This window comes from Podarcis tiliguerta (assembly GCF_965153285.1).
Source record: "Podarcis tiliguerta genome assembly, chromosome: 16".
In the NCBI taxonomy this organism is placed as follows: Eukaryota; Metazoa; Chordata; class Lepidosauria; order Squamata; family Lacertidae; genus Podarcis; species Podarcis tiliguerta.
The window spans coordinates 40,648,979-40,662,941 of NC_139549.1; the positions used below are offsets into that span (position 1 = coordinate 40,648,979).

General features: G+C 44.6%; 2 protein-coding genes and 1 long non-coding RNA gene across 3 annotated transcripts in view; 1 reads left to right on the forward strand and 2 right to left on the reverse strand.

The window, feature by feature from the left end:
• Positions 1 to 13,963, reverse strand: part of LOC310667244 (uncharacterized protein) — a 559,738-nt gene that overhangs the window by 543,045 nt on the left and 2,730 nt on the right. The window lies entirely within an intron of this gene.
• The window catches only part of LOC310667265, a 218,418-nt gene that overhangs the window by 111,596 nt on the left and 92,859 nt on the right, over positions 1 to 13,963 (forward strand). The gene's annotated exons all lie outside the window — the stretch shown is intronic.
• LOC310665919 (serine/arginine-rich splicing factor 7-like) lies at positions 10,281 to 11,246 on the reverse strand. Its single transcript, XM_083416313.1, has one exon. The coding sequence runs from the start codon at positions 11,211 to 11,213 to the stop codon at positions 10,542 to 10,544; it is 672 nt and encodes a 223-aa protein (XP_083272439.1). The 5' UTR covers positions 11,214 to 11,246; the 3' UTR covers positions 10,281 to 10,541.

Below are 13,963 nucleotides of genomic sequence, written 5' to 3' on the forward strand. Positions count from 1 at the left end.
GTCTGGGGGAATCGCTTTAGCATAATCTTTTCTCATAACAGGACCGCTCATTCTTCCAGCCTGACATGTTTATGAGACTAGTACAGGAGCTGAGGACAAGAAGCCCATTTCTGTTCTAGAGAATCAGAAACCGCAGGCAAACCAGCTGAAACCTTCCCACAACACACACCCACACACCCTCTCAGTCGCCTACTTGTCTATTTTGGCCTGATGCCGTTCACATGAGTAAGAAGTGGAGTTGCGGGGGGGGAGGTGTTGTGTATTCATGTGTGTGTGTGTAAGAGAGAGAGAGAGGCCTTCTTGGCAGCTAGTCAAAGGCTTGACTCGATGGAGAGAAATATTTTTTTAAAGCCAGCTGCTGTTAAAAGAGGGTTATTTCTGGCACCGTTTCCCCCACCCCACCCCCAATTTGTGCTTAATGAAATCTTTTCAAACAGATTATTCCTTCGAGGAAGAGAAGGAGGGAGACACAGACCACTTTGGGTTGTGTCTCAGGAGTGAAGCAAGGGGAAGCCACCCAATTCATCTCAGTCACACAACGCACACCTGCATTTCCAAGCTGCCACCTTTCACCCGGTGCTTTTTTCCCCTGGGGATACACAAGGATACACAGTACCAGCACTATTTTTTCTAGAAGAAAAGCACTGTGCATGCCCCTAATCCCAACACACCAATACTGTTTGTGCCTCTAAGCTCACCATTCCAACTCTCAGCCCACTGGGCAACCCCACTAACAACCAGGGGGAATCTCATTTCTCGCACCCCCCTTCCACATAACTCACACAGAGCACTCTTCTGTCTCCATCTGCATATCCATAGCTGGCCTGGACTTCAGGTTTGGACAAGAATAATTTGCTCTTGGCAATCTCCACCTCATCCTGGCATAGGAAGGGAGAAGGAGACAACTTGAGTTGGCAAGCTGTGAGTTACAGGTTGCAACCTTCTGGGGCTCAGATCACGCAACCAGTTACTGGTGTGACTAACAAAGCTAGGAAACTTGTGTTGGATGTTGCCAGACTGCCCATCGCCTACCAGGTTGCGATAAGCCCTGCCCACAAATCACCAGGTGCCAACAGGGATCGGTCCTAACCTGCAAAATTCCATACAGACAGGGCTTTTTTTCAGCCGAAACTCACTGGAACTTAGGTGTGTTCTGGCACCTCTTTGGTGCGTTTCCAGCCGCTCTTTAGGCTGTGTTCATAAGTGCACAAGGTTTTGTTGTTTAGTCGTTTAGTCGTGTCCGACTCTTCGTGACCCCATGGACCAGAGCACGCCAGGCACTCCTGTCTTCCACTGCCTCCCGCAGTTTGGTCAAACTCAAGCTTCGAGAACACTATCCAACCATCTCGTCCTCTGTCGTCCCCTTCTCCTTGTGCCCTCCATCTTTCCCAACATCAGGGTCTTTTCCAGGGAGTCTTCTCTTCTCATGAGGTGGCCAAAGTCTTGGAGTCTCATCTTCAGGATCTGTCCTTCCAGTGAGCACTCAGGGCTGATTTCCTTCAGAATGGATCGGTTGGATCTTCTTGCAGTCCATGGGACTCTCAAGAGTCTCCTCCAGCACCAGAATTCAAAAGCATCCATTCTTCGGCGATCAGCCTTCTTGATGGTCCAGCTCTCACTTCCATACATCACTACTGGGAAAACCTTAGCTTTAACTTATATGGACCTTTGTTGGCAAGGTGATGTCTCTGCTTTTCAAGATGCTGTCTAGGTTTGCCATTGCTTTCCTCCCAAGAAGCAGGCGTCTTTTAATTTCGTGTCACCATCTGCAGTGATCATGGAGCCCAAGAAAGTAAAATCTCTCAATGCCTCCATTTCTTCCCCTTCTATTTGCCAGGAGGTGATGGGACCAGTGGCCATGATCTGAGTTTTTTTGATGTTGAGCTTCAGACCATATTTTGCACTCTCCTCTTTCACCCTCATTAAAAGGTTCTTTAATTCCTCCTCACTTTCTGCCATCAATGTTGTGCACAAGGTAAACACACACATATATGTACATAAACCACATGTTTGAAATAGTACAGGAGAGCAACCCGGAAGCCATATTGACTCACTTAAATGACCCCAAATATTTTCTCTGCAGTAGAAGGATCTTGGGGAAAATAATTTCCCAATAGTTCTTTTCACTACCAGGTTCCCTCAAACACTGTTGATGGATAAACTTCTCATATGAGGTCTGGTACAATGGATTTGAGAGCTGAAGTATTTACCATTTCAAAAGAATGGGCCAGACTGGGCAAGATAAGACAACCAGCAATAGCAATAGCAACAGCAACAACAACAACAACAACAACAACAACAACAACAACAACAACATGGGATGTATATCCCACCCATCCAACTGGGTTGCCCCAGCCACTTTGGGTGGCTTCCAACATTAATATAACTTAATATAATATAATATAATATAACATTAATATAATAATATAATATAATATAATATAATATAATATAATATAATAATATAATATAATAATGGGTCGTGGGTGGCGCTGTGGTCTAAACCACTGAGCCTAGGGCTTGCCGATCAAAAGGTCAGTGGTTCGAATCCCCGCGACAGGGTGAGCTCCCATTGCTCGGTCCCAGCTCCTGCCAACCTAGGAGTTCGAAAGCACGCAAAAAAGTGCAAGTAGATAAATAGGTACAGCTCCAGTGGGAAGGTAAACGGCATTTCCGTGCGCTGTTCTGGTTTTAGTGTTGCACCAGAAGCGGCTTAGTCCTGCTGGCCACATGACCCGGAAAAACTGTTTGCGGAGCAGACAAACGCTGGCTCCCTTGGCCTATAAAGCGAGATGAGGGCCACAACCCCAGAGTCATTTGCAACTGGACCCTTTACCTAATAATAATATAATAATATAATATAATATAATATAATATAATATAATCATAATGATACAAGCTTCATCAGGTATCTTGAAAGACAGTTCTTCTCCCTCCCTCCCTACACTAGAACTTGTGGACGTTCAATTAAGCTGAATGCCAGAAAATTCAGGACAGAGAAAAGGGAGAACTTCTTCACACACAGTTGAACCATGGAACTCGCTTCCACAGGATGCAGTGATGGTGAACAACAGAGGTGGTTTTAAAAGACCACTAGACAAATCCAGGGATTCCTAGGCTACTAGCTGCGATGGCTGTGCTCTCCCCTCACTGCCAGAGGTGTTATGCCTTGGAATAACTGAATACCAAGAGGGGAGGGAGCTCTTGCAGTCATGTCCAGCTTGCAGGCTTCCCCCAGACTGGGGGAACTGGGGGAACAGAATGTTGCATTAGATGGGTCACTGGCTTGATCCGGCAGGCTTCCCTCATGTTCTCTTCTGAAAATGCTAGCCAGTGGAGCTTATTTCAGGTCAAGACTTGCAACCCTGTCCATGGAACAAGAAGTATTATTACTATTCTTTTACCCTATTCTCCTCTGAGGAAATTCTGTCATGATGAAAGAATTTAAAAACTCCCCATTTCCTCTAAACACAAGAACATACACACCCACCCTATAGCAAAGGAATATTTCTTTTCAAAAGTCTGTACTTCATGAGTTGCAGCCCCAGAGGGAAGAGCCATTGGTTTCCTATAGGCTGCATGAGTTATATGTTTAATAAGCCATGTGTGGTTTCTGTGCATTTCAAAGCAAACACAAAAGCAGCCACATTTTTTTTAAAGTTGCACGCTAAGCAATGATGTCTGTCGGCTCATAGAACCACCACCTCCATTTCTCTCTCTTTTCTAATATTTCCAATCTTAACTTTAGCTTACCACATTTCTGCATCCTGAATTTAATGCATTCTGCATTTTAAAAAATCCTCATGAAAATCTGTCAACATTCTAGTGTGCATTTCTTCTTATACACACATTTTTTGTACACAATTTTGTGGCGCTGTGATCTAAACCACTGAGCCTAGGGCTTACCAATCAGAAGGTTGGCAGTTCGAATCCCCGCAATGGAGTGATCTCTCTTTGCTCAGCCCCTGCTCCTGCCAACCTAGCAGTTTGAAAGCATGTCAAAGTGCAAGTAGATAAATAGCTACCGCTCCGGTGGGAAGGTAAACGGCTTTTCTGTGCACTGCTCTGGTTCTCCAGAAGCGGCTTGGTCATGCTGGCCACATGACCCGGAAGCTGTACGCCAGCTCCATCGGCCAATAAAGCGAGATGAGTGCTGCAACCCCAGAGTCGTTTGCGACTAGACTTAACTGTCAGGGGTCCTTTACCTTTACCTTTTTATGCAACTTTACCGTAATATAATGAATCCCCCCCATGCTATTTTCAGTAATATACTTTTATGAGTTGTGGAATGATGTCGATCTGAATGAAGCCCTTGGTCCCCTTCCAGACTCTGTGATCCTCTGTCTGTGAAGGTAGACTGGATAAGCCTGGGGAAATTGGTCAAACCAGTTCCTTTGTCAAGGTAGTGGCTTTGGTTGGCTAGTTAAGTGCCATGATTTATTATAAAGAAGTTGCTCTGTGCCATGGAATAAATGGCTGGGCCTTTCCCTCCTCTGTCTCACCTTGCTCACATGCAAGAGAATATTAGCCAGAACTGTGTGAATGAGCTGAAAGCAGGAGTCACTCAGATACGTTTCCTCTGTGCTGGACTTTGGGCATTCCCTGGAAACCTAATGGAGAAGCAACATCTATCGGCTGGGGTGTTAATGCTGTGAGCCCCTCCATCCCATACTCAGGTTGTATATATGTGTAAAAAAATCATATATCCAAAAAACACCAGTCTCCACTGACCTTCATCCCAAGGAAACTGAACTCTAGGTAAGCCCTGGAACCCTCCGAGTCTCTCACTGCCTGGAGACTGAGGTGGCACATAGCAACAGGCATTTATATGCACTGCAACAAATCCACCTCTTCCCACCCCTAGACCCAACATCCCAGGGAGGCTGGGATAGCAGAGCACGAGACCCTTTATCTCAGGGCTGTGGGTTCAAGCCCCACATTACGTAAAAGATTCCTATCCTATGATTCTATGCAGCTTCCTACTAAGGTCATACTGCAGATGTGGGGAGTCTGGTTTTGAATGCTTCTTTATGTTAACAGAGAGAGAGAGCTCTCTCTCTATACAGAAACATAACTCAGCAAGGGGGGCAGAGGTTCTAACCCAGATCTTTGCCTGCTGTGCTACTCTTCTAGCTGCAAGGAGTCTGACCCTCCATTAAAAGAATCCCAGCACAACTCTGCTCTACAATGTGCTAGTCTTCTACTTGTGGGACAAACTGCATTTATTTGCTTTGAATGGTGCATTGATTGAAAACTGCTTTTGAAAACTCTGGCTATACTTTCTGGATGAGACATACACATAACTGGTGGTTGAAGAATTGCTTTCCTCTTCCCTTCTCCTGCCTCCCTCAGCAATTTATTGCAGCTTCTATAGCCTACATATACCTGTAGTAGGGGTATTTAAAAGGAGAGTCCTCATAGGGTCCTCTTGTTTGCTCTTTGACCCTAAACATGTGCAAATCTGGCTTTATTGTAGCTGCATGGAGTAGAGGTGGAGAATGGTCCCAGCATGGTCCCAGCAAAGCACCCTCCCTGTTCCTCCTTCTCAAGTCTTGGTGCTTGCTCTGGATTTATCAAGTTCAGCATTATTAGGTGACATTTGAAGATGGAGGATGGAGAAAGAAAAAATACAGTTCCCTTGTGCCATATTCCTTGGGAAATTATGTCTGAATGTAACAGCAGAACTCATTCTATGTGTAACTTAAGGGTGAATTATGTTATCAGTAAGCCAACTAACCAAGAGGGGCGTGGGTGGAAGTGCTGCTTAGCAACCAGCCAGAGTGGCATGATCTCAACGGAGGTGGCACATGCTCTGATTGGCTAGGTTGTTCTGAGGAACTTTTCCTTTATACATTTAGTTGAATGTCTTCCTGCCCTGTTCCAGGCCTAAAATAAGAAATACAAAGCCGTCATTCCTTTGTTCTCCCACTGTTTTGTTCAGTTTTCCTCAGTAAAGTGCTACTAGGATTCCTCTTCTCTCTGGACTCCATCTGCATTATTTAAGTGGTTTTGCTAACAAATTATTCAGATCATAATTCCACATTCTTCTCTCACAAAGGTGGTGAATGTTGCTGCACAGGCTTTCTTTTTTAGCTGGTGTGTACAAATTGCAGTACACATTGTGCAGCCAGGAGAGAGATTGCTTTCCCATATGGGCTCACAGGGGCTGTGAATTGGAGACACACTCCGCCAGATGGCTCAATAGCTCCATGAAGTCAGTTGAAAAGAATTTTAGAACCAAATCCAACTTTTTGTGCAACTGCCACCCAGAGCAATGGAGCTCCCCAACCAGCGCTCCTTCTGATTCACCACACACTGCTTCCGGAAGTTTTTCCAGAAGTGCTACTTGCCAGACTTTTTGATGCCAAGATTCCAACATAGTAACACTAAACCTCTTTCAGTGCCTGGCAATAATTGCCCCTGCTGCAAAACTCTCGTGAGTGTATTCTGAATGTTAGTTGCAGTAGTTGTTAGTTGTAGCTTTTAGACATAAGCAAAATACTCTCTATGGGGGGAATGCAAGATAAGTGTAGCTTTTTAATATTAATGTGTTTTGTTTTGTAAAATAAAGAACATTCTCTGGGTGACAATCCTGAGGGGTGGGGAAAACAAGTGGCTTTGCTGCTTCTCAATTTATGATATCAGCATCTTGCTGATATACAAGGTGTGACCGGAAAGTTCGGTGAATGGTCACAGAAATCAGACATTGAGAAATATTTGAACATACATACCTTACAGGCCATCAAAGTAGGCATTCTCTGATACAATGCACCATTGACAATGTTTGTAGAACTGTTGGAAACTTCTGGAGAAGTCCTCTTTTCGCACTGTTTTCGGTTCCCTTGTCACAGCAGCTTGGATGTGTGAAATGTTGGAAAATCTGTGCCCTTTCATTGCAGATTTCAGTTTTGGAAAAAGAAAGAAATCCAGTGGAGCCAGATCGAGAGAATATGGAGGATGGGACAACTCGGTAACCTCAGTAACAATTTCATGCAGAATATGCAATTCTTCCGCCATCATTGGGACGGACAAACGCCAATCCCACATCAATAACTCATGAACTCTGTCGACATTTGCCAACGTTCTGCTCATCAATGGTCTGCCAGATCAAGGGTCATCTTCGATGGTTTGCCTCCCTTCACGGAAATGCTTAAACCACTCATACGCTGTCTTTTGAGTTACAGGTTCATCTCTGTACACAATTGTGAGCAATTTGTGGGTTTCCAATGCCGATTTACCCAATTTGAAATAGAATTTCATATTGACTCTGCTCCATTTTCAACCGCAACACACCGCACTATTAACAGCTACTAAACACTACCGCATGAATGTAGGCCTGTCAACAAATGCCAAGACACGTGCGCATATGTTAGCTGAGATACGGACGAAAGCCTCCCAAGTGTCTCCACGAATCCGGCAGTTCCCATTACAGGGGTGATTCACTCTACTTTCCGGTCACCCCTTGTATATATGTCAGCAACAGCAATTGTGGGAAGGGCAAGAATGATTAATCCAATTTGACAGAGTGGTGCAGAGCTAACAACTTGCTCATAAATACAAGGAAGACAAAGGAACTTGTGGTGGACTTTAGGAGACAGAAGAGCAATGTCCAGCCACTTTTGATTGATGGGGTCTATGTGGAGAGGGTAACAACGTTCAGATTTTTGGGCATTGAGTTACAAGAGGATCTGTCCTGGAGTGTCAACACAAGGGGGCTTGTGAAGAAGGCGCAGCAGACTGTATTTTTTGAGAATACTAAGGAAAAACCATCTTCCGCAGAAACTGCTGCTTGCCTTCTATCACTGTGCCATTGAGAGCGTGCTTACTTATGGCTTATGTGTGTGGTACGGAAGCTGTACTACCCAGGACAGGATGGGGTTGCGCAGGGTTGTGAAGGCAGCAGAGAGCATTGTTGGCTGCCCACTCTCCACCTTAGAGCAGATTTATGCCACAAGGTGCCATAGGAAGGCACTGGACATAGTAAAAGATCCATCGCATCCTGGTCACTGTCTCTTCGAGCTCTTGCCGTCGGGACGGAGATACAGGACGATGAAGACAAGAACAAGCCGTCTTAAGAACAGCTTCTTCTCCAGAGCGATCTCGGCCCTGAATGGGAAGCCCGGACTTTGAAAGTCATCAAATCTCCTTTGCTGTATTTTACTATATTTTTTTAATTAGTGTTTTTATGGAGCAGCCAAGTAATTTTGTTGTCCCCGAAGGGGGCAATGACAATAAATATATTATTTATTATACAATTTCTCTGAGTACCGATTCCCTGAAATACTATACCTTCTTATCTTTAGGATTTTATATTATGGCTAGTTCTCTATTGGAGCAGTAAGGAGCATTGATAGACGATCCCTGTTCCTCTCACTGAGCTACAACTCCCGGAGTTCCTTGGCAAGAGGGATCGATTGTTAAACCACTCTGGAAATTGTAGCTCAGTGAGAGGAATTGGGGGGGGGGGCGGTCCTAACAACTTTCATCACCCTTAATACTTCCCAGGATTCTTTGGGAGAAGTCTTGACTGTTCAGACCCTTGAAGTACCCCTATTTTCCTGCCACATTCCTGGATTTACAGAAGCCATCCCAGTTTCTGACTTAATCCCAGAATGTCCCATTTTCCCTGAGGACATCCCTATTTTCATCAGAGAAATGTTGGAGGATATGGTGTTATCCGACTCCCAAACCATCTGAAGGAAACCCTATATAAGGAAGTTGTTTGTGTTTAATGTTTTATTATGTTTTGATATACGTTGGAAGCTGCCTAGAGTGGCTGGGGCAACCCAATCAGATGGGTGGGATATTAACAATGGAATAGGATGTCCCTATTTTCATCAGAGAAATGTTGTAGGGTGTGCTGTTTAAAGTGGTATGGCACTGCTTTAATTTTTTAGTGCAGATTTGGCGTAGATTGGGTGCCTAATTTATGGTCCCTTCAGGTACTTTTGGAGTACATTTTCCATCATCCCTGATCTCTGGCTAGGCTGCCTGGGGGTGATGGGAGTTTTGAGTTCAACAACATCTGCAAAGCCACAAGTTCCCCACCACTGGATTAGATGAAACCACTGGTTTACAGCCATTTGTACAGCCAGGGCCTCAGTTTTCTCTTTGAGAAGTCAAGGAAGGGCCAAAGATTTATCGCTGCAGAGCTGTTTCCACTGACTCATCCTGCCACATTCTCTTGTGGGTGCAGTGCATTTCCAAATTCTGGTGTTTTTCTGCCACCTGCATGACATTTTTGTAGTTTTATTTAGCATTGTTATCAATCCTTAGCACACCAAACACTCCTCCGAAATGATTCATCAAGAAGGAGGTGAAAGGGGAAGCCAGCAGATCAGCAACAGATTAAGAATCCCAAACTAACAATAAGAATACATTGAAACGGGATCATAAATCTGTTTGCTCAGAGCATGTGGATAAATATTTTCCCTAGAACACTCAACTTATCTGAAAAGGAAGAAGGAATTAAACACAGAAATAAAAATGCCCGCTTCAAGAGCACTGGAAAGAGTGGGGGGTGCAGGGCGTTGCCAATGTGCTCAAGTGTGAGTTTCTAAGTCAAAAAGCTCTTCCTTTTCAGAGGCAGCAAGTTCGGATTTCAGAAGTGTTGACCGGCTGCCAAAGTCTTGATTTTCATTTAATTTAAAAACATATAACCCATTTCTTGAGGAGCTTTGGGAGGAATTCAACATATCTCTCAGTTCATGTCCCTTAGCTGCAAGTGGAAATTGCTCACAAAGACGTGAATCTGGAATTAGAAATTCTCACTAAAATGCTGACAAATTTTCTCCTGGGAAAAAGAATTCACAAATTGATGTGGAAATGTGGAGAGTGATTGTAAGATTAGAAAAAGGAGAAAGAGAGAGAAACCAAAATGGACAGATTTGCCCACCCCTCGTGCCAGGCCTGTCAGTGTTTGTAAAAAGCAAAAAAAAAAAAAAAAAAAAAGAAGGAAAGGGTTCTGACCCCCCCTTTGTCTCCTCAGCCTGGTCCTCGGACCCTTGTCTGCATAAAAGAGTCTACGAGAATATCCTTGCAGAGTTTTATTCTTAAAAGTCCTTGTGCAAAACACGACTGAATAACTATACACACCAGCACCAACCAACCCAAACACCAGCCTCAGCACCAAACTAACATTTCTCACTATATATATATATATACAACCTGCTGCAAGCCGCTGAGTCATGCTGACCCAGCTTTATTCGCATTAAAGAAACAGCGGCCATTTTAGCCGTGACAAGGCCCTCACCTCCTCTTAAGAAGGCCCTCACCTCCTCTTATTTTTTTAGAAATACACATTTTATTTCATGTGCCCATAAAAAGACCCACTTTTCAGATCACAGGATGTTATTACATACAGAAATTGTGCACTAGTCTAATGTAGCAGCTTTTACAGATTTTACTAGAAGATCAAGATCCTCGCTGCGTTAGCCCTAGAAAAGGTTTTCAATAACTAAATCCTTACATTTGTCAATAACACCAAAGAAATCCCTTAAAATAACGTAAACAAAATTCTTCCTATCACGTTCTTTGCAATTCTAATCCAGTCTTTCAGGACTCAAACTCCTTCGAGGGCTTCCTGATGGCGAACGACTGCTTCTGGGTCGTGAAACGGACCTGGACCTGGATCTTGACCTTGACCGAGACCTTGATCTTTTTAAAGAACCTGAACGGGATCTGCGTGGCAAGACAGATCTGGATCTCCGAGGGGAGAGTGATCTTGATCTCCGAGCAGAGACAGACCTGGATCTCTGGCCACGACTTCGGCTACGTGAGCGAGAATATCTCCTTCCTCTGGACCTTGAATGAGATCGAGACCGTGACCTGCTTCTTCTCCGACGACTGTAGCGATGACAGTCATAAGCATAATGACCTTTCTCGCCACACTCATAACATCTATCATTGGGATCAAATGGCCGGCGTGCTGGGGGTCTATCATAGCAAGACCGGCGTGGTATACCGGTTGATAACTCCACTCTAACCCTAGAGCCACAGATCACTTTTCCATCTAGCCCACGAACTGCATCTTCAGCATCTCTTGGGTCTTCAAACTCAACAAACGCAAATCCTGGAGGATTTCGCGCAATCCACACTGTGCGTAATGGTCCGTAGTAGCTGAAAGCTCTCTCAAGTTCACCTTTACCAGCACCAGTTCCTAGATTACCAACATATACTTTGGTTTCTCCACCGTAACAGCCATACCGCGACATCTTCGCCTGAGCAGGGGGGGAAAGCCCAACTGTCTCCCTTAAGAAAAGTTTTTACCTTCCTTACAGAGTACCTGGGTGCCATACAAAGCCCAGTGCTGCAGAGATGCCAGCTCACGAGTCATCTTCATTTGCCCAGAAGCCACAGTTCAGCCAAGGTGTCCACATGCAGTTCTGTGGTGTTGTTGTTGTTGTTGTTGTTGTTGTTGTTGTTATTTTATAATTTTATTGATTTTATGCACAATCTTAACAACAGAGGACTTTACAACCAAAATAAACCAAGACAGAAGCAATAACGTGACTCTCATGTTTTCATTTGTACTAAATTCTTCTCAGATTTCCTTATTTTACTATTCTTTAACTTAAATCTTCTTTTACTTCCTTGTTCTTAACTTCCTAAAACGCATATTTGTCCTCTACAATTTTCCAATTACAGTCATACCTCTTACTACGTTTGCTTCAGGTTACGTGTTTTCATGTTGTGTCCCGCGGCGACCCGGAAGTACCAGAAAGGGTTACTTCCAGGTTTCGCCACTTGTGCACGCACAGATGCACAAATTGACATCACACACATGCGCAGAAGCGGCGAATCACGACCCGCGCATGCACAGACACGGGTTGCATTCCTTTCATTTTGCGAACTGGCCTCCAGAACGGATCCCGTTCACAACCAGAGGTGCCACTGTACTGCCTTATACCTCCCTCCCCGTTTAGCCATTACTTCCCTTCACCCATGTGCGATCTTTTCTTCATACTGTTATTTCTTGTTGTGTCGACAGCTATTAAATTTGTTTTTCCGTTTGTATTGTAATATTCTCTTGTATCCTTGCGTACTTCAGGCTACTGCATGTTACATTTAAGCTCTGAAACCAAATCTTATCATATATTCCTGTACGCATTCCCATTCTTTGTAAGTTTTTTGATCAGAGCAGCCTCTAATTGATGCCATTCATAGAATCATAGAATCATAGAATCATAGAATCATAGAGTTGGAAGAGACCACAAGGGCCATTGAGTCCAACCCCCTGCCAAGCAGGAAACACCATCAGAGCACTCCTGACATATGGTTGTCAAGCTTCTGCTTAAAGACCTCCAAAGAAGGAGACTCCACCACACTCCTTGGCAGCAAATTCCACTGTCGAACAGCTCTTACTGTCAGGAACCCTTGACCGAAGAACGGTACACTCCTTCTATCTGGGATGGTCGTCCTCTTCCACCGAGCGTGCAGCTTCGGGAGGGACGCACATGGAGCGGTGAGGGAGGAAGGGGACACCCGCCTAGCCAGCCAGATCAGCCGAATCAACCCTGGCGATCAATGGGGTGACAGATGTCGCAGCCAGATCGCCCTCATATCCGTACTGTCAGGAAGTTCTTCCTAATGTTTAGGTGGAATCTTCTTTCTTGTAGTTTGGATCCATTGCTCCGTGTCCGCTTCTCTGGAGCAGCAGAAAACAACCTTTCTCCCTCCTTTATGTGACATCCTTTTATATATTTGAACATGGCTATCATATCACCCCTTAACCTCCTCTTCTCCAGGCTAAACATGCCCAGCTCCCTTAGCCGTTCCTCATAAGGCATCGTTTCCAGGCCTTTGACCATTTTGGTTGCCCTCCTCTGGACACGTTCCAGTTTGTCAGTGTCGTTCTTGAACTGTGGTGCCCAGAACTGGACACAGTACTCCAGGTGAGGTCTGACCAGAGCAGAATACAGTGGCACTATTACTTCCCTTGATCTAGATGCTATACTCCTATTGATGCAGCCCAGAATTGCATTGGCTTTTTTAGCTGCCGCGTCACACTGTTGGCTCATGTCAAGTTTGTGGTCAACCAAGACTCCTAGATCCTTTTCACATGTACTGCTCTCAAGCCAGGTGTCACCCATCTTGTATTTGTGCCTCTCATTTTTTTTTGCCCAAGTGCAATACTTTACATTTCTCCCTGCTAAAATTCATCTTGTTTGTTTTGGCCCAGTTCTCTAATCTATCAAGGTCGTTTTGAAGTGTGATCCTGTCCTCTGGGGTGTTAGCCACCCCTCCCAGTTTGGTGTCATCTGCAAATTTGATCAGGATGCCCTTGAGTCCATCCTCCAAGTCGTTGATAAAGATGTTGAATAAGACCGGGCCCAAGACAGAACCCTGTGGCACCCCACTAGTCACTCTTCTCCAGGATCAAGAGGAACCATTGATGAGCACCCTTTGGGTTCGGTCAGTCAGCCAGTTACAAATCCACTGAGTGGTAGCATAGTCAAGACCGCATTTTACCAGCTTCTTTACAAGAATATCGTGGGGCACCTTGTCAAATGCCTTGCTGAAATCAAGGTAGGCTACATCCACTGCGTTCCCTTCATCTACCAGGCTTGTAATTCTGTCAAAAAACGAGATCAGGTTAGTCTGACATGACTTATTTACCAGAAATCCATGCTGACTATTGGTGATCACAGCATTCCTTTCTAGGTGCTCACAGATTGTTTGCTTAATGATCTGTTCCAGAATCTTCCCTGGTATTGATGTCAGACTAACTGGGCGGTAATTATTTGGGTCCTCTCTTTTCCCCTTTTTGAAAATAGGGACAACATTTGCCCTCCTCCAGTCTGCCGGGACTTCACCTGTTCTCCAGGAATTCTCAAAGATGACTGCCAGTGGTTCTGAGATCACATCTGCCAGTTCTTTTAATACTCTTGGATGCAGTTCATCTGGCCCTGGAGACTTGAATACATCTAAACTAGCCAAGTATTCTTGTACTATCTCCTTAGTT

What these genes read in the sequence shown, in the direction of transcription:
- LOC310665919 (XM_083416313.1), bottom strand. Translation starts at nt 11,213, where the DNA reads ATGTCGCGGTATGGCTGTTACGGTGGAGAAACCAAAGTATATGTTGGT.